Genomic DNA, 12,547 nt, shown 5'->3' with positions numbered 1-12,547 from the left:
GGATAGCTAATGATTTTTCATAAGAACTTTTTCTTTGCTTTACTTTAGCAAGGAACATGTTCATTGCTAGCAAAAGAAGTTGTACACAGTTATCTGCTCAGGGTGATGGATTCTGATACACCATCTCTGTTTCTGCTTCTCTGATGCAGCGCACCTGAAGCAGAAGCTGGAGGACTACGTTGCTCACTTCCCAAAAGTCAAAATAGTGCGTGCTCAGAAGCGGGAAGGCCTCATTCGGGCTCGGCTCCTGGGTGCTGCTGCAGCCACGGCTCCCGTGCTTACCTACTTGGACTCTCATTGCGAGTGCACTGAAGGTGAGAAGTGCAGTTACCAATTGGAGCAATCGCGCAGATAGAAGTAACTAGAAGCATTGGGAAGCACCTGGAGACTGCCCTTCTTTTCATCCTGTTGCTGTGGTTCAGACGAACTTGTAGGCCTATTTGGTGTTTGTATCGAAAGACATATTTACCACTAGAGTGACTTGTGATGTGTTGCCTGCTCAAGCTGATTTCAGTCGGTCGTGAGATTGTGCTAACAATTCAACTCCTTGACGTTGCTACCTCAAACAATGCTTACTTTATGCAATTATACTGGAAGTTTATTATTTATTTATTCATTTATTTTTTTATTCATTTATTTATAAATACTGTGATCTTAAACAAGATCTTAGCAGTGTGGTACACGAGTAAGTTCACAAAACAAAATAAATACAAAAAAATGGGAACTGCACTCAAAAGATTCTTCACACAAGCGCTTCACACAAGCAAGGAAAAAAAAAAAAACGAAACGTTACTTCAGCGATTTTCAAATCATACAGTCAAACAGTGCTGTCACAAACAATCTCAGGAAGCACAAAATGCTTTTTATTACAGATTTGTCTCGAAAAGTGATGAGTCCTGTTTTAGTTTTATTGGCCAGCTTATTCCAATCTACTATGGTTCTAGGAAAAAAGGAATACTTGAAGCAGTTGACACGTGTTGTAAATGGAGTTACAGCTAGTGAGTGTCTGTCTGGTAGCGTAACCTGTTGTATAGGTGAGAATGTGAGACGTGTCGATGTTGTGGTGACCATTTATTAGTTGGAAAAAGAATTGTAAACGACATACTCGATTTCTATCACTTATAGAAGGCAAGCCGCTCCAAGATAAAAGGTTAGTAATAGAACTACGCCCATATGTATTGTAGGTGAATCGAACTGCTTTTTGTAAGCTTTCTAGCTTTCCAATATTGATTTTAGTGAGCGTGTCCCATATAACTACAGCATATTCTAAAACGGGACGGACGAGTGTTTTGTATACAAATAGACGTACTGTTGTTGTGGAGGATTTTAATACGCATCTTAGAAAAAAAAAAACTTGCGGCAACAGTTTGCTCTTACTGTGTCAAGGTGCTTTGACCAGGAAAGATCCTTTGTTATGTACAAGCCAAGGTATTTATATTGCGTTACCTCTGACAAAAAGGCGTTTTCTGTGCCATAGCGATATAGTAGTGGCTTCTTTTTTAAAGTTATCCGCATATATACTGTCTTTTCAATATTAATGCACATTTGCCTATTGTTTACACCATTCAACTACCCTATTAAAGTCCCTGTTTAACCTGAGTTGGTCTTCTTCCATTGTTATTTCATCGTACAACATGCAGTCGTTAGCAAAGCCTGATTTTAAGGGAGAGGTTAGTGATAATATCATTTATATATAACAAAAAGAAAAGGGTGCCTAGAACAGATCTCTGTGGGACGCCAGAATTGACGGCAGCTATATCAGAGGTTGTTTTATTTACAGTAACAAACTGATGGCGGTTTGTAAGGTAGGCTTTAATCCATGGTAATATTTTATCATTTTTAAACACAGCTCCTAGCTTATGAAGCAATTTAACATGAGACATCCTATCAAACGCCTTGCTGAAATCCATGAATATCACGTCTGTTTGTTTCCCTTTGTTTACAGTGCTAGCAAATATTTACTAGTTGAGTAGTCAGTCAAAAGGCCACTTCTAAAACCATGATGCATGTTCGTAAAAACGTTATGTTTGTCTAGAAAGCCAGTTATATGTTTATGAATTATATGTTCTAAGAGCTTACAAGATGTTGATGTTAATGAAATTGCTCTTTAATCTTTGATGCAAGATTTATCCCCCTGATTTATGTAAAGGTTTTATTCTAGCAATTTTCCAGTCTTCTGGTAATGATCCTTCATTGATCGACATCGCAAATAGAATGTACAGGTATTTTGCACACCATTCAGCATAACGCTTTAGAAAACAGTTCGGAATATCATCTGGCCCTGGAGATTTTTTAATGTCAAGCTTTAACAATAAATTTAGAATGCCGTGTTCCGAAATAACAATGTCGGGAAGGGAAGGCAGTTCAGCAGAAAAGCATGGTAAACGGCCATCATCACTTGTGAATGCACTCTTAAAATGGTTATTAAAAGCAGAGCACACTGTTTTCTCATCCCGCACACTTTCACCGTTTATAAAAAAAAGGTGTTGGAAGACGAAGAGGCCGGCGTCACAACCCTCCAGAATTTCTCGGGAGATGATCTGATAAAGTCTGGTAGTAATGTGCTGTGATAATACTCTTTTATCTTTGACAATCTTTTCGTGAAGTTTTTCAGACAAGTTATCAATATCGGCTTTCAGTTCTTCACCGTCCTTTATTTTGGCGCATTTCCTTTTTTAATCGCTTAAGTTTCCGCCTCATCTGTAACGTCTCCCGCGTAATCCATGGATTATGGCTCTCGGACTTCACTATTTCAGGAACGAAACATTCCACGCAATCAAAATTGAGGCCTTTGAAAAAAAGCCAGAGGTCGTTTACACTGCAAGCAAGGCCTTGAAAGTGATCGTAGTTAAAAGCTAGCACATCTATTATACTGTCATCCTGTGCTCTTGAAAAATTTGTAAAATATTGAACCTTATTGCTTCGATTGATTAAAGCACTTTTCAGCGTCTGGACAACTGCTTTGTGATCAGAAATACCGGGTGTTACTGTACATGAAATGCAGTCTTACAAAAACTTGCAAAAAACAAATCAAGACTGGACCTTGAATCATTTTGAATTCTTGTGAAACCCTTAACAATTTGTTGTAGATCAAAGTTAAAAGCTATATCAGTCATAACACTTTCCGCACTCTCAAATGAATAAGAAGAAAAAGCTTCCCAACTGATATTTGGCAGGTTGAAATCTCCGGTTAGTATTAATTTATCATCTCGTTTTACATATGAATGCATATAAGTTGACAAGTGCTCCAAGTTATCAACAGTGGAGTTAGGAGGTCTGTACAGAGTGCAAGGACATATCTAAAATTATTCACATATAATTTACAAAATATGCTTTCTACATCAGGCATTGTCTGCAGCATAATGGAAGATTTATACACTACAGCAATACCTCCCCCTCTTCTGTCCCGGTCCCTACGTAACACTTTATAATTCTTTGGTACGAATTCGCTGTCAAATATATCATCGCATAACCAGGTTTCGGTTAGTATGGCCACGTCGGGGTCTAGTGAAAAAAGCATGCTCTCAAGCTGGGCAGTCTTATTCACGACACTGCGGCAATTCATGTTAAGAATTGTGAAGGGCCTACTGCTTATCCTGTGAGTTTAGCTCATGCTCATGTTTGTGTGATTCACTGATGCGGTCTTTTAGAACTTAATTCTTGCTTTTAGGCTGGTTGGAGCCCCTGCTGGACAGGATAGCTCGGAACTCTACCACTGTCGTCTGCCCTGTGATTGATGTAATCAGTGACAGCACATTCGAGTACCACTACAGGGACTCTGGAGGTGTGAACGTTGGTGGCTTTGACTGGAACCTGCAGTTTAGTTGGCATGCTGTTCCTGAGCGAGAACGTCAGCGCAGGAACCACTCTTGGGATCCTGTCTGGTGGGTGGATCATTTATTGGACATTTGCATGGCAATTATAAATGTTCTTGTGCATTGTTGTGTTCCACAGTTTGCAGGCAACCTTTTTAAGCAAACTAGGCTTCCAAATTTTATGATATTAAACATGCACTTGGTTTCACTCTTTTCTGGTCTCTTGGCTTGTATACTTACAACAGGCAGCGATCATCCCAACACCAGAGTTAAGTGTAGAAATAAATAAAAAGTAATCACTGATGAACAATCTACCAAATCACTGAAAAGCAAAACACATTGGTTTTTGGTATTTCTACTTCATAATGTTTCTTCCCTATGGATGTGTTGAAAAACTGTAATTATGGCCTCAGTCGCGTTTCGAAGCAGAAAAGCGATGAGTTGCTGCTTATCATTCATTCGGAAGTCTGCAGCAGTAAAGCAGATGATTAGTGAATGAAAGGTGGCGGAGGCATACCACACTAAATAAGAAATTTGAAGGTATGCCTGGTATTTACTGTAACATTCTGACCAACCGTGATCATGTATTACCGGAAAATCTACACCGAGGAACGGAACCTCTTAGCCTACTTGTAGGCATGCAGTGTCACTTCCTTTCTTTTTCGCTGATGATCATAGTTGGTAAATTAGTGTTGAATTGGAAGATAAATAGAATTGTTTAGTTCTTTCTTCTGCTTCAGAATAGCAGACAAGTATTGTTCTATCTTGCAAAAACCCTTGATTAAAGCGTCATCTTTTTCCAGGTCTCCTACCATGGCTGGAGGTCTGTTCTCCATAGATAAAGCTTTCTTTGAGAAGTTAGGCACTTATGACAGTGGCTTCGACATCTGGGGTGGAGAAAATCTGGAGCTGTCCTTCAAGGTGCCCTGTACTCTCTATTACTTAACTCATTGTTGTGATCCACGTTTTTGCAAATGTTTACTGTAACGTTCTTGCCATTCTATTCCATAAAATTTTCATTCTATTTCATGCCATTGCCACTCTATTTGTGCAGTGGTCTAATCTTCACATGTATTTATCAAGCTGCCTGCAGTAATGCGGTTGACAGCATGCCACATTAGAACACATTACCTCTTATGCAGAAGTTGTGCATAAATATCATGTTAGTGCAAGATATGGCTGTTGTACGTTAAGCATGTGTTACTTTGACTCACTGTTATACTAGTATTAAGGTGGTAGGACACACACAAAAAACTTTCTTTAAATTGTACGCCAGGATTTAAATAATTTTTTTCCTGAATAAGCATGTCTTATTTAAATTAATCAGCTACTTAAACTGCAGAAAATGGTTCATTTTATTTTATGGCAGGCAATTTCTGTCATTAAATATAGACAGTTTTAGTTTAACGTACGCTATGCCATTGAGTAGGCTATAAAATTGCGGGTCGTCACTGCGCATGGGCAGAACGCTAAACGACCCATAGCGTATATTCATCTTGAAACTGCAGCGCGCACACAAGAAACGAGGACAATTAGGCAAAGGTAACAGACATGCGCTGACTCTCGCAACTCAGTTTAGTTTTGGAGGGAAATTACATATATATATATATATATACCCAGTCTGACTAAAGTGAGCACGTGCAAGAGAATGCGGAATAGAAATAAAAATAATAAAGACATTTTGAAAAAAATATATTCACAGAACTTCTACATCACAGAACTTCATATATACACAGAACTTCTACAACATCAGGTGGCGCTCAAAAAGGCAAATTCCTTGTCAGTTAGGGTTATAGATGGCTCACTTACACACATATCAGCACGCTTTTTGATATGGAAGGCCTCGGTTATTTCGCGTGTTAGTTTGTTTCTATGGTTGTTTCTACCTTTGCCTTATTGTCCTCGTTTCTTGTGTGCACGCTGCAATTTCAAGATGAATAGCTACCAACTCGCCCAACTTTCAGTACTTTTACCATAGCGTATAGCGTACGCACGCTATTTCTCAGATTTATCATTACCGTCTTTGTGTGGTTTGCGTAGTTTACGTAAAACACAGCGGCGGTCCCCACTACCCGCTTCGAATTGAATTTGGCATGGCTTTTGTAGAATATGCTTCGTTCGTAGCAAATGACTGAGTGAACTGCTTTCGCTTAGTCTCAGGCCGTATTATGGATAACCTTGTGGAGTTTTCGAGATCGCTTCTCGTTTCAAACGACACAAAGCCTAACGAGGGAAACCTTCGAGATATGTCAGTGCCACCTATCGTTGAAGTCAAGAGATAGGCACGAGACGATGGCATGTGGCCTCTGAGATCGGAACATCTCGCAGGCCAACGAAAGCTGTAATAAACGTGCGCTGCTTAGCGTACGCTGTACTATAGCGTATAGCGTACACTATTAAACAGTTTTAGTATCGTGTACGCAGCTAATAGCGTACGCTATATGCTATAGTACCACTGCGTACGCTATACTAAAATTGTCTAATGTGGTAAAAGTGCTAGTCGCGCCAGCAGTGATAGGTAACTAATGAATTGCTCAAATGAGTAAAGCTCTGTCGTTTATGCAGCTAAGTGTGTGGGACCTATGCAATGAACTAAGATAAATGCAATGTGATAAATATTACGAAAGTAATGTTAGAAAAACTAAGCAAAGTGAGAAAAATTGCAAATTTGGACCAAATTTATTTGCAAAATGAGCTGTAAATGCAAAAATATTGCTTTTTTTGTTCTAGTTCATTGCACACATCTCTATGTCGGGAATGAGTGTACAAAATTTCATCACCAAAATATTAATTCAACAAAAAGTTATCAAGGTTTGCATAACATTAGGTGGAGCAATATCTTGTTTTGAGAAAAATGTTTAAAAAGAAAAAAAAAAAAAAAGATGTCACTAACAACACAGAGGCCTACAACACGCCAGCTTCATAGCTGGAGCCCCCATGAGATGCACTAAAGTGTCCTTTTGTTTGTGCGGCTGCCCCGCGACAACATAAAATGAAAAAGGTATTTTGAATAATATTTAAATAAAAGAAATAGTAATGATTTTCGGTTTCACATTATGAGGGTATGGGTTAGGAAACTCACTGTAACTCCCAAACCAATGGTGGTAGGAAGATTATTTTTTTGAATATGTTACTGAATTTTTGGGCATACATAAAATGTAAAAAGCAAAAAAGCAAGAAAATTGACTTTTGAAGGTGGCCTACCAGCTTAAAATCATGCAGGCAGTGTTTTTCACTGACCAGGTATGATACTCTTATGCACTTCTTGTTTTACGTTAGTGCTCATATATAAATTATTAGAATGTCACAGATGGTAACTTGGGCCTCCATCTTTGACAGTAATTTGGACAGTAATACTAGTAGTAATTCAAATTCAGTGTAGCTATAACATTCAATCATCAAAGCACATTTATTAGCAGTTGCATTGAGTGCTTTATATGCAGCAACAAAAAGACTGTATCTGAAATAATACATGGCTCTGCATGGGCATTTTCATTCTTAAAGGGACTCTGAAGGAAAATATTAAGTTGAGCTAGATTAAAAGATTAGGCTTCTGTAATAACGAATTAGTCATTCGTAGCGCGAACAGGGCTTTCGTCAGTACAAGAAAATGACAAAAATGTAAAATTGGCGTGGCACCACCTTTGTGGACCCTGTTATGTCAGCACTAGCTGGTTCACGGAGAGTGCCATAGAGGGAGGTCACGTGGAGATTACGTCAGCTCGTTTGTTTTGGCACAAGCGGTTCAAATTGAGGATCAGCAGCGGGACCTCCGGCGGCAATTTTCTATGCAACAAAGTGACATAAAATTGACACAGAGGAAATGCTGATACACTACTTGACGAATAATCTATTGATCTTGCCGACTTGGGTATTTTTTTGTAGTGTCCCTTTAATAAAATAAATGCGCCTCCATTCCACTCTGCGAAAGTGGATGTACAGCAAAGCTGTTGCCAATGTTAGACAAGTACAGCCGATGTTAGACGACATTAGACAAGCACCACCACCACAAGCAATGCTCTCATCCTCCTAAGACCTCAGCCAAGTGCAAGTGCGTTGTTGAACTAATTGAATTTCTCAAAGTACTAAATTGCGTCAGAAAATTCGTGAAGTACGACTTACGCACAAGCTGCAGACATGATAACTTTGGATTGTAATTCGAATACACGAGAATAACGGCATCGTCACAGGACAATATTACCTGATGCGTCATCGCTTTAAACGTGATGGGATACGATGATGTCTTCATCAAGTGATGATGTCACCTGATGACGTCAGTGGCGCACCAACGGGGGGGGGGGGGGATTTGGGGGTTGTAACCCCCCCCCCCCCCCCCCCCGAGGTCGACTTAACCCCCCGTTTGTTTAACCCCTTTTCTTTCCTTGCGCATTTCAGTACTGCAACTAAGATGTAAGACGCGCAATCGTCTGCACACTCGCAAAAAGTGCATATTTTTGACACTTTCCCGTGAGGAAATTGAAATTAGTGCTGTTTAGATGGTATTGGCAAACTGTCAACCCCCCCCCCCCCTGGCAGAGATCCTGGGTGCGCTACTGGATGACGTCATGTGATGCCTTTTGGGGAAGCAGCACACTGTGCGCTTCTCGCTTCTTTGCACTGTCTCCGGGATCGGCCACATTTTTGTCTGAGCGAGAGTTGCGCACACGGAGACTAGAAATCCCGACCAACTAGAGGCTAACAGCTTCACTGTAAAAAAAAAAAAATCCATGCTTGTACTCCATTTCATACGTAACTGGCATTCTGCAGAAGATATACAAGTACTAGTGCCATCATAGAAGTCTTCCTTTGTGTGCTTTGCAGTGCAGTTGTTTTTGATCTGCGACTCTTTCTACAGATCTACTTCATAAATTACAATTTGTGGACATATGGTTATGTCAAGTCATATTATTTGTACACCTTTATGCTTGCAGCATGCAACATGCCATGGATTGGTCGCAACCACAAGTAGTGCATTGTAGCCACTGGTTGCGAAAATTCGTCTTTCTGTTCGCTTGGTGGTAAATAGGCTCTGGTCTGCAACAGCTTTCACGTAATAATTGTCATCTATTGTGACATAAAAGTACAATCTTACATCAAAATACATAATAGATATATCATTCTTATGTATATGACGCACTATTTTTTAGTTACGAATGCAAGCAGTGAGAGAGACATGTCTCTCTAGCCTTTGTAGTGTTGCCTGCCATGTATGAAACGAAATAGCCACATCTGGCCCAGCCTTGGACACGTCCTTGATCCATCCAACTCTACTTTGTATTTTTTGGCCAGCTACATTTGAACCCTGACTTCTGCCTGAAACGTTTACACAGGTTGCTTACAAACCACTGCAGATATATGCTGGAAGTAGTACTACGTTAGACATGAGGTCTCATTGTGCGTAATAACGGATTAGCTATTGCTGTCACTGCTTCGCAGTTTAGATGAGACAGGCAGTTTTCTTGCTTAAAATTCGGTTAAACTGAAAAATTTGTCACTGCCAGGTGGATGTTGAATGTCAGGTTGTTGCATTTTGTTCTGTTTGTGCACTTTCCAGACATGGATGTGTGGAGGAACACTGGAAATTGTACCGTGCTCACACGTGGGCCACATCTTCCGCAAGCGTAGCCCCTACAAGTGGCGCTCAGGTGTTAACGTACTGCGGCGCAACTCTGTGCGCTTGGCAGAAGTCTGGCTGGATGAGTACAAACAGTACTACTACCAGCGTATTGGTGATGACCTGGTACGTGCAAGCTACTTTGGTCTCATGATACAGTTTTTACAATGTAGGAGCACAGATGCTTTCATGCTCACGTTTAATCACTCTTCCGTATGTTCATTTCAAAGGTCTCAATGTGGGTCTTTCAATGTCATTTTGAAAGCTCAGTTCTGGCCATGCAGATACATCTGTGAAATATTACATGTTGATCGATATCACTACACAAGCTTGTTCATTTAGGAATTTACAACATGTAGGGTCCTGACCTAGTTCTACTGCTCACTACAGGTATACTAGCATATTAGCACATGCACATCACAATGCTACACATCTCAGAGGCACACAGGTTTGTAAGTTCAGAATAAAGGAACACGCTCTCTGTTGCATAGACATGTTGGCTTCTGTAACTCTTTAAAACTTGGTCATGGGAAAGGCAGGCAAGAAGGGAGGCCAGCAAGAACGCAGCTAGGGTATTCGCTTTTGATCTGTGCTGTGGCCTCCCTCATTTTAGCCGAGTGCCCAGTTAGTTATACCATGGCTGCTCAATGAAAATAAAAGCACACGGGAGTGCACCCTGCTACGTTACGCAGAGGCAGTGTGAGGCATCTAGTTTTCTACACTACCATTTTGGTGCCACTTTTCAGAAACATCCGCGCACAGAGTGGTCCAGTATCTGCGTCCAAATACTCTGCGTTTGTATTTTAATGGCACGAAATGTTCGCTTCATATTTCCTTGACATGGAGCAAAAACACAACTCTGCCTGTAGGTTTACTAGAATGTCCAGCAGGTCGGTATTGAGCCATTTATGTGCTCATGTAGGCAAAAACTGCGCACCATTTTGGCAACTCAACGAGCAGCTGTGTTTCAACGCACACTGCCTTTGTTTAGAAGAAGCTTGACATGCCAAATGATACTGCATCACATCAACCTCCTGCTTATACAGTTTGTGGTTTATTGAGTATGCCAATTTACTTGCATCGCCATATATGCTTACTTACTGATAAAAAAACAAAACATATCTAGAAAGAGACCTTTTACAATGTGCACATGCTTCAAACATAATAAAGGTGGCATATATAGGTGACAATATTTACTGCTGAATTCTTTAGTCTTAACTTTAAAAATATATCTATACTGGCATTCATTTTATAATAAATTGTGCTCTCTAGCATTATGGTTGACCATGATGCAGCAAAAAAATAATGTTCAGTGCGAATTCAATCATTTGCACAAGAAGAAACAGGCAAGGTCTGTTTTTTTTTTTTTTTTTTCTTCTTCGAGTATATGAAACCACGGAATAGCATCTCATTTGAAGAGCTTCAGAAGTGGAAAACCTTCCTTGACAGAGGCTTGCATGCAACTTTTATGCTCCCTTATTGCATTATGTTCTGTTCGCAGTTTCTGCAGTTTTTTTTGTTGGCATCCATTTCTCATTTTGACCCCGTCATTTCTCTTTGCTTCCTCCAGCATGTGCCCAAGGTTGAGCATTGCCTTATCCAATAGCAGAGCACTTTCTGAACACACCTCTGTAGACGTCATCATAACAAAGTCTTGTTGCTCATTCCCGTCAAGAGAAAACGAAGCAGATGCACTTACTTTTCAAACTTCGTCCAATTCCCCACAATGAGCCGCTGCTTTTCTGCAGCAACTTCAAAAACATGACCACGACTGCTTCAATGCCTTTTTATTCCTGTTTGTGCATTTTCCTTCTGCATGTACAGAGGATTGTTTGTAAAAACAATAGGAACTGTTGCAGTTGGGAGGAGTATCCTCTACTTTGTTGTCTTTGTTTAATCATCTGTGAGGTGAAGGGAACATACCAATTAAATATCTGCCGCTTAGTTCCCAAGTGCTTACTCACTTGTTCCCTGTCGAGAAACATTTTTAAGCTATTGGCAATCATGATTGCAAACACAATTGCAGTCATGCCAGCAGCATCACCGACCTTCCTTCATTTTGCAGGGTGACTTTGGGGATGTGAGTGCCAGGAAGCAGCTTAGGGACAATCTCAAGTGCCGCTCGTTTGACTGGTACGTGCGCACCATCTACCCGGAACTCTTTGTACCTGGAGATGCAGTTGCCTCTGGAGAGGTCAGTACCAGCACTACTGCCTATTTGCTTCTTTCATGATATAGAATTTTAATCTGCGCTGATGAACATTTCCTGTAGGATTGATTCATTCTGCAACTTGATCCTCTCTAAGTTATAAGTCTAAGACAAAGCTGTGTTTTTCAGTACACATCTGGCTTCTGTTCTGTTGTAGCGTTAGGCAGAAAAATGACAGGAAGCAGAAGTTTTTGTGGCTCCTGCCTACTAGCCACCTATGGCTTGTCATTGGTAAACAATGGACTCATGCAAAGCAAATATTTGTACCGTACAGGCAGCTAAATTACATGGAGAAGTGGAATGCTTGTTGTCTGGAGTGCCTTGCAGTATTTGTAACAGCCCTGAGCTTGCCTTCAGAATTTTTTAGCAGTTAATAATAAAAGCACTTTCACAAATTGCTAAATTATTCATGACGCTTTACCACATCACAGGCTCTGCCATTGGTCACCATCCAGATTAAGTGTTGTGCTTAAGAAGAAACCTTAGCCCGTGGCCAACTATGGTTTTTCTTTTCATATATGTATGTAGTTGTGAAAAGCAGAAATGCACACATTAGGAAGGTGCAGAACCACTTTGAATGAAATTTGTGGCACTTAACAAATTATTCTAGTGACTGCTCAGAACAGATCCTTATTTAACCTCTCAGATTTCTTACAAGTATTGCTGATAATCGGTAAATGACAAAACAGAAAACAAATAAAGCAAGATTTACACCTCTAGTTTGCAGCTTTATAACTTCGCCACTAAGGGCACGTACCACAATTCTGGAAACTGCCTCTCTTATTGTCTAAACCAGACAAACAATTGAATGTCTATTATTAAATGTCTATTAAATGCATATTATGCATGTTAAATATATAAATAAAATGTTAAGTAATGCCTTATTAAATTATTAATGTCTATGGGAGC

General features: G+C 40.1%; 1 protein-coding gene across 7 annotated transcripts in view; it reads left to right on the top strand.

Moving 5' to 3' along the window:
* LOC119443108 (putative polypeptide N-acetylgalactosaminyltransferase 9) overlaps nt 1-12,547 on the top strand; it is a 215,014-nt gene that overhangs the window by 193,829 nt on the left and 8,638 nt on the right. For all 7 annotated transcript variants that reach the window (XM_049662578.1, XM_049662574.1, XM_049662573.1 and 4 more), the window contains 5 exons: nt 150-314; nt 3,671-3,884; nt 4,619-4,736; nt 9,370-9,555; nt 11,495-11,623. In XM_049662578.1, the coding sequence (XP_049518535.1) occupies nt 150-314; nt 3,671-3,884; nt 4,619-4,736; nt 9,370-9,555; nt 11,495-11,623 (812 nt within the window). The remainder of the gene's footprint in view (nt 1-149; nt 315-3,670; nt 3,885-4,618; nt 4,737-9,369; nt 9,556-11,494; nt 11,624-12,547) is intronic.

The sequence above is a fragment of the Dermacentor silvarum genome, chromosome 2 (genome assembly GCF_013339745.2).
Source record: "Dermacentor silvarum isolate Dsil-2018 chromosome 2, BIME_Dsil_1.4, whole genome shotgun sequence".
NCBI lineage: Eukaryota > Metazoa > Arthropoda > Arachnida > Ixodida > Ixodidae > Dermacentor > Dermacentor silvarum.
Note: the sequence above shows the minus strand (reverse complement) of the source record. Positions and strands in the feature narration are given on the sequence as shown.